Genomic DNA, 20,208 nt, shown 5'->3' with positions numbered 1-20,208 from the left:
GTTGTTTAAAAAATTTGAAGTTTTTAAAAAAAATTGGGAATTTTTGTAGGCATGTCATTGAATTATCCATTTTTATTTTTGAATACAAAAAAAAAATTTCAAAGTCAGGAAGCATTTTTCGCTATTAAAAAGCAGTTTGAATTACTAGATATGGATAGGTTTGGTTAATACGATACAGGTCGTAGGGTTGATCACAATCGATGGATCTCACTTGGCCAGATGTTAGTTCTTTGCCCAAAAGTGGATCAACAGATCCTCTTACATAGATTGACGAAGCATCTTGAGCTTACCACAAATATTTAAGGCTATGTACGATAATGATGTCTACCGAGATATTTCAATTTCAATCTGGTAATAGCTGAGCAATTGAAAAAAATCAGGGTTTCAAATGGCTTTGTCCTCAAAAGTGTTCAAGTCAAATTTCTCTCGTGAAAAAAATGTAGAAATATGCCTTATATAATCCGCAAAACACAATATTCAAGAATATTTCGTTATTTTCTCTTTTTAGAAAACCATATTTCACATAATAATTTCGAATATTGCAATATTTATTATAAGCCCCTAGATCCTAACATAAAAAAATAACAAAGTTGAAAAATAATAGAGAACGGCAAGAACCTTGAACTACAATGAAGGTTTCGCGGTTTCCTAAACAGAGATCGCAAAAAAGTTTTGAAAAGTGAGATTCACGAGTTCACAGTTCGATTTAACTAGAAAATCTAAAGAAATTATATGTTAGCCATTATTACGGATATAACAGTTATTTATCAATCATATGTATATGGGTTTGTATATCACATTTCGTGCTGAACGAGAATCTTAATAGAATAATTTTTAAGATAGCACAACAACGTATGTAGTATTTGGAGAGGATTAAATAATAGAACAGAATAAATTCCTTCAAAGCATTCATCAAGCACATCGCTTTTTATCACGACAATTAAATAAATTTCGACTCCCACAAGGACTACGATGAATTAAACTTCCTAAATGTTTACCTTGGCTAAAGAAATTCGCATCGATGTCGGTGTAATATGAGTTCGCGGTTGGATGATGTGGCGAGGAATAGTCACCAACATAATTGGTGGCCATGTCATTGAAGTAGCCAATGCCGAGCGACGAGGCGGTAGGATTCGGTGAGTCAAGCAACGACGAAGCGGCTGTGCTCAAGCCGGACGTGCTGCCGCCACCGAGGCCAGCAGCGGTCGTCGAGGCGCCGCCGGACGATGACGAGGAACTAACAGAGGCGCTGCCAGTGCTGCCGCCCGACAAACGATGATGCTGCGTCATCGACTGCAAACCTTGCTGCTGCAGGTGTTGTTGTTGTTGCTGCTGTTGATGTTGCGGCGATTGTTGCTGATATTGATGCGTTTGCTGCTGATGTTGTGACTGCGGCTGGTGTTGTTGCGCCTGTTGTTGATGCTGCTGCTGCTGTTGCGCCTGATGTTGCTGATGCGACTGTGGCAACGACAGCTGATGCGTCAACGCATGCGCAGCGTGCTGATGATGGGCAGGCAAATGGTAGGAGGTGTAATTTTCATAGCTTTGCAGCACCATTTTTTGTGGCGTTGATCGCTTCAATTGCTGCTGTGCCTGATACTGTTGCAATTGCAAATATTGTTGCTCCAGCTGATCCTGTTGCAGCTGTTGTTGGTGTTGTTGCTGTTGTTGTGTTGTAGCACTTAAGTAATTGTAATTTTGTACTGTTTGACAATTGTTATTATTGTTGTGGTTATTGTTGTTATTATTAATGTATTTGTGTGCGCTGGTGGGGCTACACGCCGCGTAACGCGCTTGCAATGCTTGTGGCGATAGCGATGGCGAAGAACAAGTCGACGATGTGTTCTTTATCGGCGACAGCAGTTTCGGTGTTGTTGCTGGCGTCAAAATCGTATATTTTGTTGGTGTGCTGCGTGCGTTACAAATGCCGTTACTGCTGCTACTCGTTGCTGTTGCTGTTGCTGCTGCTGCTGCTGTCTTTGCTGTTGTCGAAATGGTGGAACCAACTAGGAACGCAGAGGGCGGCATGTCTTCACGTTTTCTTCTATGGCTGGGCAACGACGGCAATGAGAAATTTTCAAATTGTTTATTGGGAAATTGCTCGTCATTGACGTCGGCGTTTAGATTGTGTGCGGCGATCGTTGTGAAGTCTTTTTCCTGCTCGCTGCTTTCAATTAAATGAATTTTTAATTTCGTTTTTGGGCGGATTTGTGTTTCTGATTTTGCAAAGAATTGATATTGAATGCAATTGAGTGTGCTTCACTGTAATTATTTCAATTGAGTTCGAGTTTGCCAATTTATTTCTGATTTATTTGGGTTCTTGGGTTTGTTGTTTGGAAAGTTCGCACAAATTTTGTGTTTAGGGGTTGCAGTTTATTTGCAGTCACGTGTATTAGTTGCTTGTTTGCGTTGATTTTTTCACTTATTGTTAGCACTTTTTATTTTGTTGTTCAAAATGAATCAATAAATTATTTATCATTTAGATATGTGTTTTTTTAATTTTTTATTAAATTTTCTAATCTTTTTATAAATAATTTTAACATATTTTAGGAAAATTATTTGCTTTAATTTCTTTGTTGCATAGTCCAAATTGTTATTTTTTTATATTTTTTTCACTTTTGTTTAAACTTTTTATATAAATAGTTTTATTTCTTTCATTTGTTATTATTGTGTTTAACTGTTTGCTATTTGAATTATTTGATAATATAAATTAAATATTTTTTGGAAGTGTTATTTTTTTAATTTTTTTTTAATTTAAATTGTTTTATTTCTTTAATTTGTTGTAATTTTAGTTATTATTTGTTATTTCAATTGTTTAATAATATAGATTTTTTTTCTAAGAACATTTTTTTATTTATTTTTTTTTCAATTTTTTTATTTAAACTGTTTTATTTCTTTGATTTGTTATTATTTGATATTTCAATTCTTTAATTTAATTTTAACATTTTCAGGAATTGTTTTTATTTTTAAATTTTTTCAAGGCTTGTTTTTTTAGTTTTTTATTGTTTTTTTAATATCAATTTGTTACTTTTTAGAGAACATTTATTTCTTTAAATTTATATAATTTTATTTAGCATTATTTTTTTAAAGGTTACAATTTTTTATTTCAATTTTAAAGTTATTATTTATTAAATTTCTTATTAATTTGCTTAAATTTCTTTTTAAAATAAACCAATAATTTTTTTTAACAAAATAATTGTTTTAATATTTTACAAAGTATGCTTTTTTATTTAAATAGTTTTTTTTATTTTTCATAAATTATTTTTCATACCAATTATTATTTTTATAACAAATTTTTATTTTTTTCAACTGCAAAAAATTTCAATTTCAAGTTTGATATAATTTCTTTTATTTATTATTTATTTGTATACACATTTTATTATTGTGTTTTTATCCAACGTTTTTTTCCATTATTTATTTTTCAAAATTTTTTTAACTGCCACTCTATTAATGTTGCTGCATTAGTTTAAATTTTGAAATAAATTGTTTTTTCTATTTTTTAAATTCATGTTTTTATTAATTCTTTAATAATTTTTTTAAATTAAAGTTTTATTAATTATTTAGTTTTTTTTTATACTGCCACTGTTTGCTATTGCTGTTATTTGTTTGAATTTTTTTGTTTCTAATTCTTATGTGCCTTACAATTTGCCGTCGGGATTATGAACGATCACGTCAGTCGATCTCCAATTAGCACGTACACTTCAACGTTAGCTGGATTTGCATATACAAGCACATAAATATCCAACTTTATATGAAAGCTTATACATAGTACATGTGTTGTTTTGCTTTTGAATTAAACCGCGATAAAATTTTTTCCCAGAATCTACGATCATACGTTTTTATGAAAACACCACAACGTGTATTTATTTACTTTTATCAAATTTTGCTATTATTCTGCGCATTAGATTCCTGCCAATCAGTTCACAGGCGATCGCGCGCCCACTACATGCGCACAATTTTTCGCATAAGTGAAAAAAATCAAATATCTTAAACAATTCTTGGCCATTCAGCGCACAAATCACTTGTTGCTTTTGTTTCGTTTTCTATATAGATCGGTATATAAAATTGTATACTTTTGCTATATCTGCTGTGTTTTTATTATGCTTTTAATCTCTAGCTGCTCGCCACTTGTACGCTTTAGCCATAAATCACTAAGTTCGCACACTGGCGTACAAATATGTTCGTCGCACAGATCCTTAATGATCGCGATAATTCTTTCGTGAACGTTTTTAATACGCTTTTAGTTAATGCACTTGCTGAATCATTTACACAGCTAATAAATCTGCATGTTTGTTTGTTTGTTGTGTTGTTGTTGTTTTGTATGTTAGTTGTTATTCGCTAACTGTGTTATTGAGCGATCCTCTGGCGCGATCTCACTTGTCAGCGTAATCCAGTCAATTAACGAATTTTCAACGCGAATTCACATTCACCAAACCAAAGCATCAGTCAATGAATGCGCACAACACTTTTGAATATTTATTGTAGTTGTTTTTTAATTATTTTATACTCGCACTGATCGCACACTTTGCATGTGTGTATGTGCGTGGTGCTGCCGTTTGTGGTTTCTACTACGTTTTTACGCTTGTGTCCGTCGAGGTATCGTCCGTGCCGTACCTCTGTAACATTCGACATCCGTTTTACAACTGAAGTTGCTGCCTTTGGGTGTAGAAGTTGTTTGCGCTGGTGTATGCGCCGCCGCCGTCGCTGCCTTCAACGTCAACTTGCCTTTCTGCCTTGCCTCCATAAGCTGCTACTGTGCGCCTAAATGCGCTCAATATGTGTGTTTGTTGTAATTGTTATTGCTTGTTATTTGCTTGGTTTGCACTCTGTTAGCCGTGTTCATCGCTCGAGCGCTCAATTGGTAGCAGTCGCCGTTGCTCTGAGTTCACTAATCGTACGCGAGCCCCTGTGTGTGCGTATGTGTGTGTGTGTGTGTGTGTACTACCACCGCTTGTTGGTGGTGGTTTTGCCTTTGCTCCAATCATCTGCTTATTGGTATTTGTGCATGCCCACACGACCGGAATGAACTTGAAAATGAATATTCACTCAAATCTCGTGTGCGGAGGAATTTCCCATGCTGACTCTCGGCCGTTTGAGTTGGATGGTTGTTGTGAGCGTTTGCGCTGTGTGTTTATTGGACATTAAGCGCTTGCCATACAAGTGGCAAATCGCTTGGTTATCTTCTTTGGTGCTTTAGCTTTTGTTGCTTTTGCTCTGATATTGCTATATTTTGTCGGATTGCTCATTTCACTTTAGTCTGTTTGATTTGAATTGCAATCGGGATTTCATCTGTGCCGTATGAGTGTTTCTGCAGCTCATTTGCAAGTGCATACATGCATAGTAAATGCATACACATGTGCGCATCTATGTACGTTTGTATGTATGTACATATTTTCTTATTATGTGTATATGGAAATATGCATTTTGCGGCAGACTACTTCTACAAATGGCTATACTACTCTATATAAAAGGATATTATAGTTTCTATAGAATTTCTTAAAAAGAAATAATTTCATTAAAAATTTTCTATGATTGAATATTTTAATAAAAATGTTTGGTCTTTTTATTTTTACCAGAAGGAAGTTTACAAATAATGCATAAAGTATATTTGAATTAATTTTTCGATAAACTTTTTTTTAATGCCCAAAGCTGTATTAAAAATAATTTTCTAATTTCTAGCCAATTTAATATAATATTGAATATAAAATTATTTTTTTATTTCAAATAACGAATTGAAATATAAATTAAAAAAGTTAAGTTTTTGAATTCGAATTTTTACGCACTTGCGTACTTCATGTTTTAACCATTATCTTCGAGAACTTAGAGTACATAGTCATCGGCAAACTTACACATTGAAACGATTTATAGGTTATGAGTTTTTAATACTGATTTTGAGTTGAAAACTTGATTTCTAATTCTGATTTTGCATTTTCAAAACTCTTAGAAATTTTAACCCCATACATTTTGGCTTAAAAATGAAATTTTTATTTTCGGGATTTTTAATCCAAGATTTTTTAAACAAAAAATACATAAATGTTGACTAACAAATAAAAAAATATTTTCAGAAAATTTACAAAAATGTATTATTAATGAAACTAGACTTTTAAAAGGATGACTACATCTCATGGATTTAGCAACTGAACTCCATCTTGTATCGCAAAAGACCAAAACTGGTCTATGCGTGGCTCATTGGCCTACCAGACTAACCCTACTACTACGACTAACCTTACAAAAAACAAATTTGTTGTTATTTTGGTTCTGTTAAAACTCATATGTGGCTTAAAAACGTAAAGGAAATTCAAAACCGTTTCAAAATGGTTTTTAAAAGACCTTGTTCGTAACTTTTTGAGGTTAAGATGTGAAAACGTCTTTTATTTATAGAAATTATTAAATTATTGGTTTGGTTTTAAGACCTTGACTGACAACATGGTTGATTTATTGTAAAATATAATTTTAGAAACATTTTAGGTGATAGAAAACGATTAAAAATATTACACTCTCAATACAATTAAAGTGAAAAAAAGAATTCATATTTCAGCGCATAACTTCGGTTGTTTTTTTTCCGAATATTATACCACAAAGGAATCTATGTGATACTGACAAAGTTCAAAAGTAGCTTTTTCCAAAATTCTGTCGAATTGGCTGGCCGTCCTTAGATTTTGTATAGAATTGAGTTGAATTTACTGAATAGACCAGCTCAGAATCTCAATTAGGCCTACGACAACATTACCTTAGCTAATATTTTAACATATGCCACTTGATCCAGACACCTTGAATCGAGAGCATTTAACATACCCTAAAATGTGAAAAGCTGCCGTAGGCCAAGTTTGAAGGTTTTGGAGTAAATCCGGCATATACAAGTATACACATGTGCATATGAATTGAATATGTAGCAAAGGTTTTGTCATTGCTGCCAGTATTGCCTTGAAGATGTCATTAAAAAAATTGTGACTTATTTGTATAACTTCTGCAGTTAACTAAGTAATACAATGTAGTAAAATTGCAGAATATAAATTATTAAGTTACATGATTAAAAAACAAAAATAATTTTTCTATGTCAATATGTATGTCTATGTCTTTTTATAAACACTTTAAACACTTTATAAAGGTATTAAATCGCCAATAGCTCAACCGGAAACAGATCAATATATAAATGTGCCTATTTAATGATACAAATGTGTATATTTCTTAGGCGTGAACTTTCTAAAAACTTGAGACGAATTTTTTTGTGATTTCAAATTGTAATCACATTGTAATTCCTTTGCACTTCTAATGAAGCGCCACTTCCGCGTTAGCAACTTTGTATGGAAATCTAATATGCTTTTTGTAAATAAATAAATATTGCAGTGGAAAACAATTTATATTCGGACGCCAGCGCTTTTCAGTTGAAAAAAATACAACGAGTGTTTTTATCAACGTAAAGTGAACAAAACTATTCGCGAAAAACGCTTATCGCGCATTGCTAAGGGAATGTAAGGCGTGCTAGAGCTAAGAAAAAGCTTGTAGAAATATGCATATTTCTGTGATATTCAAATGAAGCGCAACTGATATCGTTTTTTAATTAATTGCTACTTACATATGATTATTTTACTTAGAAAAACTCATATATGCATAAACGCATATAAATTGATTTATGATAACAGATAAAGTTTATGGGTTGCTAGGTCTAAGGTTTCCAATACTGGTTTGCTTTTTTTCAAATGCTCTATAAATACGAGCTTGTGAGGAATTGTTGTTGTGGTAATAAAGTTGGTCACTTTGTTTCGAAAGGCAATTTACTATTTCAGTCTTCGTGGGAAAAATGAGTTTTCAGTAAAAAACGTTGCTTGGAGAATATGATTTTTCAGAAAAATAAACACTTTGTTGCATTTATAAGTTTTCATTATAAAAAAGTCGTTTTTATAGATAATTTCATATTCAAAGAAATATATTGTAACTGATTATTATTGTTTGTTTTCAACTCTATTTGTCTCAATGCGAAGGAAACAGCTGTAATTATTTATTTTTTCAGACATATTTGAAAGAAAACCGTTTTACATTAAATTAATTAAGTTTTGTCACAAAAAACTAGTTGGCATGGAAAATATATTTATTTCTTTTGAACTCGAACTTTTTAAAGTGCAAACAGTCAAAGCAAAAAATATTAAATTATTTGTTTTCTTAATTAACTTGAATTTAATTTTTTTATGTTAAAAAAATATTTTTAAACAATTTATTAAATAAATAAAAAAATAATAACTATTTAATAAATAAAAAAATAGTTAAAAAAAATATATTTTTTAATAAAAATTTAATAAATAAAAAAAGTTAATAAATATTTAATAAATAAATAAAAATGTAATAAATAATAAGAAATATTTTTTAATAAAAATTTAATAATTAAATAAAATATTAAAAAATATTTTTCTTATTTATTAATTTTTTTTTAAGAAAAATATTTTTTTTTTATATGTAATTTTTTTTACTTTTACTAGCAATTTTCATCTATTTTAAAATTAAGACTAAAAATCATTATAGGCATCTAAAAAAATATATGCAATGCTAATTAATTCAAAAGTATGTTTTGGTTTTAGTTCGAAAATGTTGTGACGGCCACGAACTTTTCAATTTTCTTTTTATTTTGAACAAAAAAACTTTTAAGGCTTTAATTTTGACTGCACAGAACTTAAAAATGTAACAATATCGATCCAGAGTAAGGCTGAAAAGCCAGACCTTAAATGTATGAATATTCGATTTTCAGTATTTTTTTAGCTCACAAACAAATATATTTTTTTTATCTTTAAAGTGAAAATCTGCTTTATGCATTTTTTAACCTAAAAATCGCGTTACTAAACACTTTTGAGACCAATAATTATTATTCTTTTATTTGAAAGCAAAAACTTATTTTTTGCTTTAAAGCTCAGAAAAAGATTTTGATCGATCTAGAATAAAACTAAAAAGCTTAAGCTTTTAAAGCTTCGAGTTTTGACATTTTTTTTTGTTATGGTATAAAAGTTATAAATTATCGATATTTTCGGTTTAAGATCGTATAACTTTATTAATGATTAATTCGAAAAATTGCTTAATTTTTAGTTTTCTAACTTAAAAATGACCTAAATATTATTATTTTTTTTAAAGGAACGCCGAAACTTATTTTTTTTTTAGCTTAAACACTCTGGAAAAATTATTGACCAATCCAAAATAAGTCGTAAAAAATAACTAAAAATATTGGAATCTTGATCTTGAAAATTTCGAATTTTCATTTTCGTTACTTTTTAGTTAAAAATTATACAATTTTATAAACATTTACAGTAAAAAATTGCTTTATCTGTTTTTAACCTAAAAACTGTGTTAATGGCCAACTTCTGAGATCGAATTGATTGATTATTTTAATTATTGTTTTTATTTTAAGTTATTATTTTTTTAATATTATTTTTAATAACTATTATTTTTTAATAATATTATTATATTTGCCTTTAATAATTATATTTGTTTTAATTTTTAGGCAAATACTTAATTTGTTTTTTTTTTTCTTTAATTTTGAACTTAAAAACATTGAAAATATTTGTTGACGAATCCAGCATAAGACCGAAAAAGTTAAACTCTTGAAATATTGACCTTGAAAATTATGAATTATTATTTTTGATATTTTCAGGTTACAAATTATATAATTTTATTGATTATTGCTGTGCAAAATTTATTTATTTTTTTTTTTTAATCTAAAAATCAGTGTTTCTGTGAGAGCTATATATGATGGAAGGAGCAAGAAAATTTATTCAACTGCTAGCTATTAGTTTAGAGCAAAGTTAACTTCACATATTTTCCAAAAAAAATTTAAAATTATTTTTATTACTATATTTTATTTACATATATAAAAAATATTATATACAAAGTAGATTTATAAGAAGAACGAAATATGTAGTTAATTAAAAAAGAAAAGAAGCAAAATATATGGATATTTCACTAATAAATAAAGCAAAGAAATATATTATTTCACAAAATGAGCACAAAGGCTGTGATAAATATCTTCGAATTGTATAAATCTTCGAACAAAAAATTACTATTTGGTGAGAGCACAAGAAAAGGCATTAGTTTCTTCAATTATACGCATCACGTGCACACATACATATGCACATATGCACATATTTTTTTCCAAATCTTAATTAAGAAAACACAAACAGCTGTACATATATATGTACATACATTACGAGTATTTGTTAAGAAATGAGATAAATCAGTCGAAAATTATTCGCCACGCTATACAAGAAACCCATTAATCAACGCAAATTTGCAAAAATTTTATGCAAAGAAAATTAAAATAGCCAAAATGGCACAAGGCAGCAGCGAAAATCACAGACATACATATGTACATATGTAAAGACAACAATAGTTCATTATGCGCGTGTGTGCGTGTGCCTGTGGGCACGCCATCGATCAACACACACAAGCAAGTCAGAGATTGTGCAAAGAAAACAGAAACTATTGCTTAATTAATGTCAATTCAACGCAAAAAACGCCAGCATAGTTCAAACTTTTTAAGCACAAATTAATTTTACAAAAGCAAACGCAAACGAGGAGCAGAAGAAAATCATCAGCGGCGAATTGAACAGGCCAAACATTGCTTATAGCGACTATTGTACGAATGCCTACGAGTATGTGTGTGTGTGCGAAATTTGTGTAGATCAAATGGCGATACATAAGAGCGTCGAGCTGCCCACAAAACGAAACCAAATCAAAGATAACAGACGCAAAGCAAAACAAAAAAATCTAACTGAATAACATTAAGAGCAAACCACTACAACAACAAGAAAAAAAATAAATGATAAATATGAAAAAATGGCAATTTCGAATGTACCAAAATGTGGGTAGATCATCAGCGCTGCTGCCACGTTCATCAATGCGGCGAACGCGAGCTTTTTTCAACACACCACATGCTATACATTTATATATACATATGTATGTATGTATATAAAAAATATGTACATATATAAACAACAAGAAAGGCTAGTGCACGAGCGAGAAGACGCAAAATTGGCACCATTCAAGAAATATGTATAGCTTGCTCATACAAGGCACAAAATAAAAAGTCTCTACTGAAATCGGTTTATGCTCGAGCAAAATCGACCTGAACGAGACAAGAGTAAGAAATAGCAAAAAAAAAATAAAAATAAATTATATTATATGTATACACACATACATATATACTATATATAGTAAAATGTCGAAGCCGCTTTAGCTGTGATGGGCCAGTCGGCGCAAATGATCCGCCAAGATCGTCGTCACGATCACTCACATGCATAATTGTACGGCGATTGGTTAAGGCGCGCTACCCACTTCGGTCACAGTTCCCACAAAACATGACAGGCATACAAACTGAACACATTATGTGCTACATATGTACTATACAAACATGCATACATATTTATAAACTTGTATCAACCCACTTATGCTCACATCGATCGCTATAGATCGTCGTATCAAGCGCAAACAGATCACACGATCGGCTGCTGGAGACGGTGCAACATGGTTATGCGAAGTGAATGTTTGAATGGGTTTATATGCATATGTATTTATGTACATATGTATGTATGTGTGAGGGAATGAACGCACGAATAAGTCGAATAATGCTCTAATGGCGTTTGCTGACGGTCCGGTTCACATATGCGCTTACCAACACATATTCGCATTTATTAAGGCGTTTTTTGAGTGGGCGCCAAAGCAACGCGAATTGGCTGGCTATTCGCTGTCGATGATCGTTTTTCTTGTTTTCTGTTTGTTTTGTGCTTTTTTAGCAATCTAGGCTGCTGCAAGAAATATTGCTACGACGCAGTTAAGCAATGGCGCAGCATTTGGTTAGATAAGTCAGCAGAGGTGCGTTAGATATACATACATATAAACATACTCTAATATACATATGTATGTATGTATGTACATATACATATATACTTTTTCGAATGTTTGCTTGTTTATGTGCGCGTAGCTGTTTTTCAATTTTCGAAATGGCGTCTTGGTAGCCACGAATGCTAACGGGTGCCTTTTAATATGGCAGCCAACATATGCTACGCTTGCACCAATTAAGTAATCGATTTTAGCACCAAAATCTTAATGCATTTTTTGCATGAAAGTATGTGACAATATTTTGCAATAAAAATTAGAAAAAAATTCCAAAAAAAACAAGGCGAAACACTTATCAAAAGCAAGCATGACAAAAAATTTGTAGAAAAAGACATGTTTTAGTTCTATCAGTCGATCTATTTTTAGTGTGTATACATTACATTTTAATCAAAAATTGAAATAGTGAAACAAGTTTGGTCTGAAGTCATTCTAAATCATCTAACTGGCATCATTCTACAAGCGAGATCTCCGATCTTGCAGAGGAAATGTATCTGCAATGTCTGCTGACCTCAACATACTTAGAAATAAATCGCCGATCTTGCAGAGGTAAGTTGTCAGTAATGCCCTTAGAATATATTCTCCTGAAATATATCTACATCTGCTTAACAATTAAATGATTAGTTCAACATTTATCAATATTTATTTTTTGTTTTTGTTCAAGTTTATACTTTATGATATAACTAATCACGGTGCCTTTTTTCTAAACTACTCTGAGACTCGACAGTTTCAATAACAAAGTTGTAAAACAAAATTAATGTCGCTTTACCAGCAAAAAGTTTTTAAAAATGAGAAAAAAGTTATGTAAGTTTTAATCTAAGACTCGTAGATCATTGGTACAGTAAAACATTGTAACTTTCGTTTCTTTAGCAAAGTCAAGCAATCGTATGAGGGATTATGTGATTCGAAAAGGCCTGTTCGAATGATTTGATGGTGAAAAAACAGCTCTAAAACTTTCATGTTTTCGAATTTCAGCGTAAAACTTTCAAGCGGCTTATGATATACATACGTGTTTAGAAGGGGAAAGGAAAAGCGCTCTATTTTAGAATAATTTTTCTAAATTATGCATATTTTATGTGAAAGCTTCGTCGGAAGCTTTGCCTTAAAAGCTTTTGTTGAACTTTTACAATTATAGAAAAATCTTTAGGTATCTTCATTAGTCCATTATGTTTCAAGGTTTAAAATTTTTGAGTGAAAGCTTTCTCGGGAGGTTTATTTTAATTTTATAGGAACGTCTTCAGTCGCTCATGTAAATTATTTATAAATCTGTAAATGCTTTTTTGTGAAGTTAACATTGTTTGGGTGAAAGCTTCCTCGAAAGCTTTGCTTCAAAAGCTTTTACGGAAATTCTACAACTATAGAAACATCTTCAGAAGCTTTTATAGGGTTACCGTTTTTCAAAGTGATACAAAAAGTCAATTCTCAATTTTCTCCTCTATATTGGTATTAATTTTATTCTTGAATTGATTCGATATGAAAATTTACGTTGCCTACAGTTACCGATATATATTTATTTTAAATTAATTTTTTATTTGTATGTACATATATACATATTTTACAGCTTGTACAACAACAATTAAAATTTATGGGAAATTCTCTTGAAAATCAAGAGCTCTGAATGAAATTTCATTTCTTAGTTAAACTATATATGTATAAGTACGTTATAATTCAAGAGAATCGTATTCGTTTCCGCTGTTCACGTAAATTATTAATAAATCCGTAAAAATTTTTTTCTCATCGAATTAAAAATTAATCGCTTACGTTTAAATTTTTTTTATGTGCATAACTGTGAAGCTATAAATTCGTCGAATAAAGTATGCCCTTAAACGGAAATAAATTATAATCACCAAAGCAAGTGTTTCGAATGACTGACGTGAGGCACAGACGATGTTGACCAAAATTAAAAAAAAGATTATCAAAATATACATACTATATAAAAAATATATAAAAAAGGATATGAAGCATATAACAAAAACAAAAACATTTAAAAACTAAACAAAAAAATTACCAAAAAAAAAGTAAAAATAAATGTTCAATTTGAAAAGCTACCAATGATTGATTACATATGAAAACCACGCACATCTACATACAAAAACAGCCAAATAAATTACAAAAGGCTTAAGTACAACGAAGAATCAGCCGCTGCGCACGTCAAACGTTTAATGAACTTAGCAGCCGTGCCAAATATGGCAGGTCCTTACCAACCATGAAGTGCGCATGCGTGTGTGTGTGTATATGTACGCGCGATTACAATTCGCCAATAATAAATGAGTAGTCCAAAATTATAAATAACTATAAAAACAATGAAAAAAAAAAATAAAAACGACAACAACAACAGTGAGCAAGCGCGCAATAACGATCAATCAAATCAACGGCACACGCTACACTCGCCGGCTTTGCAGGCCTACAATTGCAGAAGTTCTTAAAATTCAAAATACGCAGGCGCAGCGAACAACAACAAACACCCACAAAAGCTGTTAACAACAGGCAGAAAGGCAAGAAATGACGCGCGTTCTCTGTAAATCATATTTTAATTCAATTTTTTTCGAAACTATTTTTTGTTTAATATTTATTGTTATATTTTTCGTGTAGTGTCATCAAATTACAAAAACGGAAATACAAAACAATATAAATTAAAAGTAAAAGAATTAAAAAAAAACAACGATGAACGCTGGTGGCAACCACAAGCGGTAAGTGGCAGCGTCTACCACTTGTCTTTGGCCGCAGTTATCTGCTGCAGACAGTTTATAAAACAAAACAAAAAAAGAAAAACTAGAAAATAAAAAATAAAAAACAGCAAAACAATAGCAACAAACCGCACATATGACAATAAGCCGAAAATTACAAAAAAAAATATCTAAAAAAAAAATTATTTTGGGTACTCAAAAATCGAAAAAGAACTCAACGCTGCGTTTCCGGTTGGAGCACGTGCGTATTTCGAATGCGGCTTAAAGCACAGCACAAAAACAGCCAAAAAACAATCACAGCGCGCGGCACGCACACCGGAATACGGAACCAGCTCGCTCGCTTACAACACACAGCTGCAAGTCACAGCAACAACAACCAACCAACCAATTGCAAGCCAAAGAACGAAAGACAAGCGCAGATCGCTTTGGGGCTGCCATACGCAATCGATGAATTCAACAATTTTTCAAGTGACACTAAAGACTTAGAACTACATAGATTTCAGCTAAGCTACAGTCACTCAAGCGTGGCATAAAAAATGTTCAAATATAGTAGACAGACACTGAAATTACATAGAAATTAAAAAGCTGTAAAAGTAAGGCGATCCTCCAGATACAGTGATCACTGATCGATGCAACGAATAATTTCGGTTGCACGTGCGTTCACCGTCGAAAACAGTCTTCTTCAAACAACAAAAAATCATCGTAATGAATGTAAAAAATCAACAACAACAACAACCACTTTAGACAAATCAGTGAAAAGCATATTTCATAGGGTTAACTCGAGTAGAGGGGACAATAAGCAACGCTGCAGCTGACGCCGCGTACGCACGAGCGCTGGAACGAGTGAGTGAGCGCGCACTAGCGCAGGGGGCGGCACTTGAACATCAGCGGCATTGTGACAAAAGCACTGCTTAACATAATAATTAAAGCGGGAAAGTCTGTAGGAAAACATACGCTTGTATGTAAGTATATAGCCGAGCGCATAGGCCACCAACCGCCAGCGTACGTTGGTGAGCGGTAGAGTTGAATATGAAATTAATGGTGTGTGCCAAAGGCTAATGCCTGCATACGAATTAGGGTGCGATTTTTTTCGTTGTTGTTCGTTGAGTTTTTTTTTCGGTTGACATGGCTTGATTGTTTGACTGTTTGTGCTGGTCGTAAGGGCTTTGGTTGATGAAGTGTTGGAACACTTGCGTTAATTTGAATGCTTGAGTGCTAGCGATTTGGGATGTGCTCATAATTTTTCGGGAAAGTGTTGTTGCTTTTTGGAAGTTGATCGGTTGTCTTTGCTTCGCTTCGGACGTGTCGTCCATTTTGTTGCGTTCAAAGAAATTGACAATATTTTTTTTTGTTAAATAATAAGATTAAATAACAAATAAAACATTCAATAGTTTTTTTATTCTATTAATTTTTTTTTTCTTTTTTTTATATTTTTTATCTTATTTTACTATTTTACATTTTTTATTATAATTTTTACTTTTATCTTTAGTATAATATTTATTTTATTTAAATTTAATTAAATTTAGTTTTTATTTTATTAGAACAAAAATAAATGAAGTTACAAAAAAATAAAAAAATAAAAAATACTAAACAAAATTAAGAAAAATGGTGTACATAAAAATCAATTAATTAAAAATAAAATAAATAAAAAAAAATTAAAAATTAAATATAAAAAAAAATATATAAAAAATTATTTAAATTTTTAAAAGGTAAAATATATAAAAAATATATATTTTATTTTATTTTTAATTTATTGTTTTTTTATTTAGCCAATTTTTATTAATTTATTTTGTATATTTATTTATTATTTTGTATTTTTTTGTTCTGAAAAAAATCGATTTATTTTGTTTCTAATTAAAATTAATTTTTATGTATTGTTTTTAATTTTTTCACATTTATTTAATTTTATATTTTTTAATTTTATTTGAATTTTTTATTAAATAATATTTAGTTATTTTTTCAATAAAACAAAATTAACGATGAGCTCCTCTTCCCCAAGTGAGATGGCAAATGATCATACCATGCTGGTATCTTACATCCTCGAAATGCTCAATTTTTGAACTCAATATAGTAGTCATCAAAGCCATAGTATTTCAAACAACTGATTATTAGAGACTTGAAGGGTGTATTTAACTCAAAGTATTTACAAAAATGTCAAAAGAAAAAACTAGTGAAATGTTTCTATATTACACAAGATTAGGAATACACTTTGCTAAGGTTTCCGCTAGTCAAATGGGAGATCGAAATCGTGCCGTTATATTCCTAAAAAGTGAGTGAGATGCCTTTAAAGCGAGATTCCACTAACCTACATGGTTAAAATTCTACATTTTCGGTTTTGGTTTGAAACTAAACATTTCATAAGGACTCTGTCAGCCATTGACACAGTTCTCGGCTTATGGTTATCGTAACAATTCAAATTGGAGTACCAGATATTTGAAAAGCTACAGAAGTGTGGGGTGCTCATAAAATTTGTGAAGTTAGCTATGTTTTAGCGCTTTTTTCTCTTAGTGATAAAGTTACCCACCATTTTATGGCAATATTATATAAATCTTCCATTTTTACCTGACAAAAGAATGCCTACCAACTCACTCGCAATATCCATTAATGACCTTAACGACTTTGATAAAAAAAAAATAAATAAATAAATAAAAATAAAAAATAACTATCAAGAACGAAAAATAAAGGTCTTCCGTGCAATCACTCTTGAGTTGTATTTTTTTCTGGTTAGAAGGCAAGAAAGAATATACAACTTTGAGAGCTCGGTCATAGGGTACAGACTAAATTCAACATTTTTGTGAGAAAAGAAAGTGCTATTCATAATAAAAACGATCAAATAATGTTCGCATATATATTGTCTATAGGTTAAAAAGCTAGGTACGTTCCGGTTAAAAATTCGGGTTCATTCCAGTTAAAAATCTGGGTACGTTCCGGTTACTTAGATCCAACAGTCGTGAAAACGATGATATTACTTTGTGTGCTTGCTATTTACAAAATCAATTCTATTTTAGTTTAATTTTATTAATTTTTTTTTCTCAGGAATCTGTTTTTGCATTTCTATAAAAAGTATTTTTTAATATTTTTTTCCAATTTTTTAAATTTGTATATAATTTTTTCCCTAACCTCAAATAAAAATCCTCTAAGTTTTCAAAATGAAGGAATCCGTTGTCATTTCACGCGCAAGGGCATGCAAAAAAGTACAAAAACAAGTAGTTAGTGATGAGGGACAGACATAAAAAGGATTACAATTTAATGCAATAACGCGTGCGTCGCTAAACAATAAGCAATGCGAGGGGAAATAAAGAAATAAAACCCCAGCAATTATTTAAAAGCCGCTGCAAAATGCGTAAGGACACTTACAAAGCCAACAACACGTGTGTGTCTTATACATATATTTATATGTATATATATAAACATACATACATATATAGTACTCAAATATATGCGAGTGATGCGCACACCTTTTGGTACGAGACAAAAAGTAGGTGGTGCCCGAAAAGGAAGCGCCTACAGGCGCAATTAAAGATACACACACATACGAAGACACTTTAGGCGTGTTGAAAAGGATTTTATTCGTACACATTTATTTTTGTATAAATACACATGCAATTGTATGCTTATATGTGTGTATAAGTTTTCTTGTTTCTAGCCGCACAGCTGCGCGCGAACAAATGGCGACTGCCGCCCTGCAAGCGCAGGAAGTTCAAGGAAGCGCACACACACGTACATACACACATGCACCGCTAGGAATATCCTTTTGTGAAAGCACTAAGCTTGTTAGATCAGGTTCCAATTGTGTGTGGCATAGAATTGTTAATCGGCAGACAAAGTAAGTGTCTAAGTTGAAGAATGAGGCAAGGTAGAAGTAGAGAATGTGGCTGCAACAAATATAATGGCAAACGTAATGCAATAGCAATGAAGCAATGCAATTGCTAGTTGAGTATGGATAATTGCATTTCTATTTCTATAATTTTTTTGTCTTTCTATTATTTTATAAGAGCAATCTGCCGCTTGCGTTACCTTCAATTCGGGTATCAAGCAACACGTGTCCTTGCAACAATATTGGGGTCTCTCCGCATTATCATTATTTTGTGCGCCAGTAATTTTCCTTAATGCATTACTTTATTGGGTTATACAGTCATGCAGTATGTACAACGCGTTGATTACTGGGATTTAACGTAAGCGGCAACGCGCAAGCGCAACTGAACGCCAGTTGAATCATACGTCTGCAATGAGTATGTGCGCTCATCGCCAGCGCAAGTGTTGTGCGCATATGTGTATATCTAGTTGTGTTTTGACGGACCATAATTTAATGTGCACTTCCGGTGTTTTCAATGGCGCGCGGTAACCACCACCTAGCGCATGTGTGGATAAGCGCACAGACACATCAACGCGTTACGCGTTTAATGCGCTCAAAATCATATGACTGCATAGGTATTCACGCATCTACATACAAGCGCGCGTATGTATGTATGTATGGCAATGAGTGAATGCCGCACCGCTGTTGCAACAAGCATGTTGCGCGTTGCACAAACACTACGCGCGCAGCAATTGCCAACAGCCGATAATGTAAATCGGATGTCAACGGCGACGGCGCAACGACGCAACAGCGTCAGTCAGCAACGCGCAGCGAAGGCGCGCTCGCCTGCCTTCGTTCGTACGTGCTGCGCAGCGAGCGCTAGCGCTGTTCGCCATCCGTCGCCGTCTGTTGTGCGCGCAATGCATATAAATTTCCCAACCGACGCGAGATCAATTTGAAATGAAACGCAACAACAACACGTATGCAATAAACAACAAATTACAACAACTGTTTATGCTCGCACGGCTAGCATTAATGCATAGTGTATGAATTGCGTTGTACAGGGGGAGCAACCTGCCTGCCTGCCTGCCACATGAACCTGTTAGAATCGCGCTTGACAAACACAGAACGACAGCGCATGTCACTTGCAATAACAAAAACAACTATTTTTATAAAACAAAAACATGCATTAAAGTCACGCACACACATACATACATACAGGTCTTTACTAATCAGTTACTCATGGATAACAGAAAAAAGGCAGAAAAGTCTAAATATAAAAAAAATCGTTGAAAAAAGCTGCGCTTAAACGGAACGGAAGGAAATAGTAAAGTGTTACGCAGACAGCGAGAAGAGCGTGTAACGGCACCCACTGGGTGGTTGCGTGATGGAGCCATAAAAAGGAAGCGGCTCAAAAGAACGGGTTATTAATAATAAATTCCGTCTTCATACGCGCTTCTTTCAGTTTTTAGTATTTCTATTGAACGTTTTTTGTCTATTTTATTTTTATTCTTTTAATAATTTGCATAGTGATAAATTGTTGTGTTCAAGGAAAGAATTATACTTGTACAAGTTGCTTAGCTATGAGTATAAGGTGCTGTTGCTATGTAAATTGAGGAATTAACGCAGCAATGCAAGGAAACTCACTGCTCACTGCTGATCAACAGCTGATTATATATGTGGATGATTATAAAACTGATTACGAAGCCGGTCAGTAGAAACTAGCATGACTAACTGCTAACAGAAGGAGCAATAAGAAATGAGGTTAATATCTAAAATTAAGAAAAGCTAAATTAAAGGAGCTACAACAACAAATTTTTCGAATTTTTGTCGACTAAATAAGAGCCGATATTG

At 32.2% G+C, this 20,208-nt stretch overlaps 1 protein-coding gene across 4 annotated transcripts in view; it reads right to left on the bottom strand.

Moving 5' to 3' along the window:
- Positions 1-20,208, bottom strand: part of LOC115066544 (ETS-like protein pointed) — a 195,885-nt gene that overhangs the window by 8,913 nt on the left and 166,764 nt on the right. The window contains exon 1 of one of the 4 annotated variants that reach the window (XM_029552683.2): positions 999-2,685. The exons of the other annotated variants lie outside the window; for them this stretch is intronic. Within the exon in view, the coding sequence (XP_029408543.2) occupies positions 999-2,028 (1,030 nt within the window). The 5' untranslated portion in view covers positions 2,029-2,685. Of the gene's footprint in view, positions 1-998; positions 2,686-20,208 lie in introns of those variants that run through there. 4 annotated transcript variants of the gene reach the window in all.

This window comes from Bactrocera dorsalis, chromosome 2 (genome assembly GCF_023373825.1).
Source record: "Bactrocera dorsalis isolate Fly_Bdor chromosome 2, ASM2337382v1, whole genome shotgun sequence".
NCBI lineage: Eukaryota > Metazoa > Arthropoda > Insecta > Diptera > Tephritidae > Bactrocera > Bactrocera dorsalis.
The sequence above is the reverse complement of the archived record's forward strand: the minus strand, read 5'-3'. Positions and strand labels throughout refer to the sequence as shown.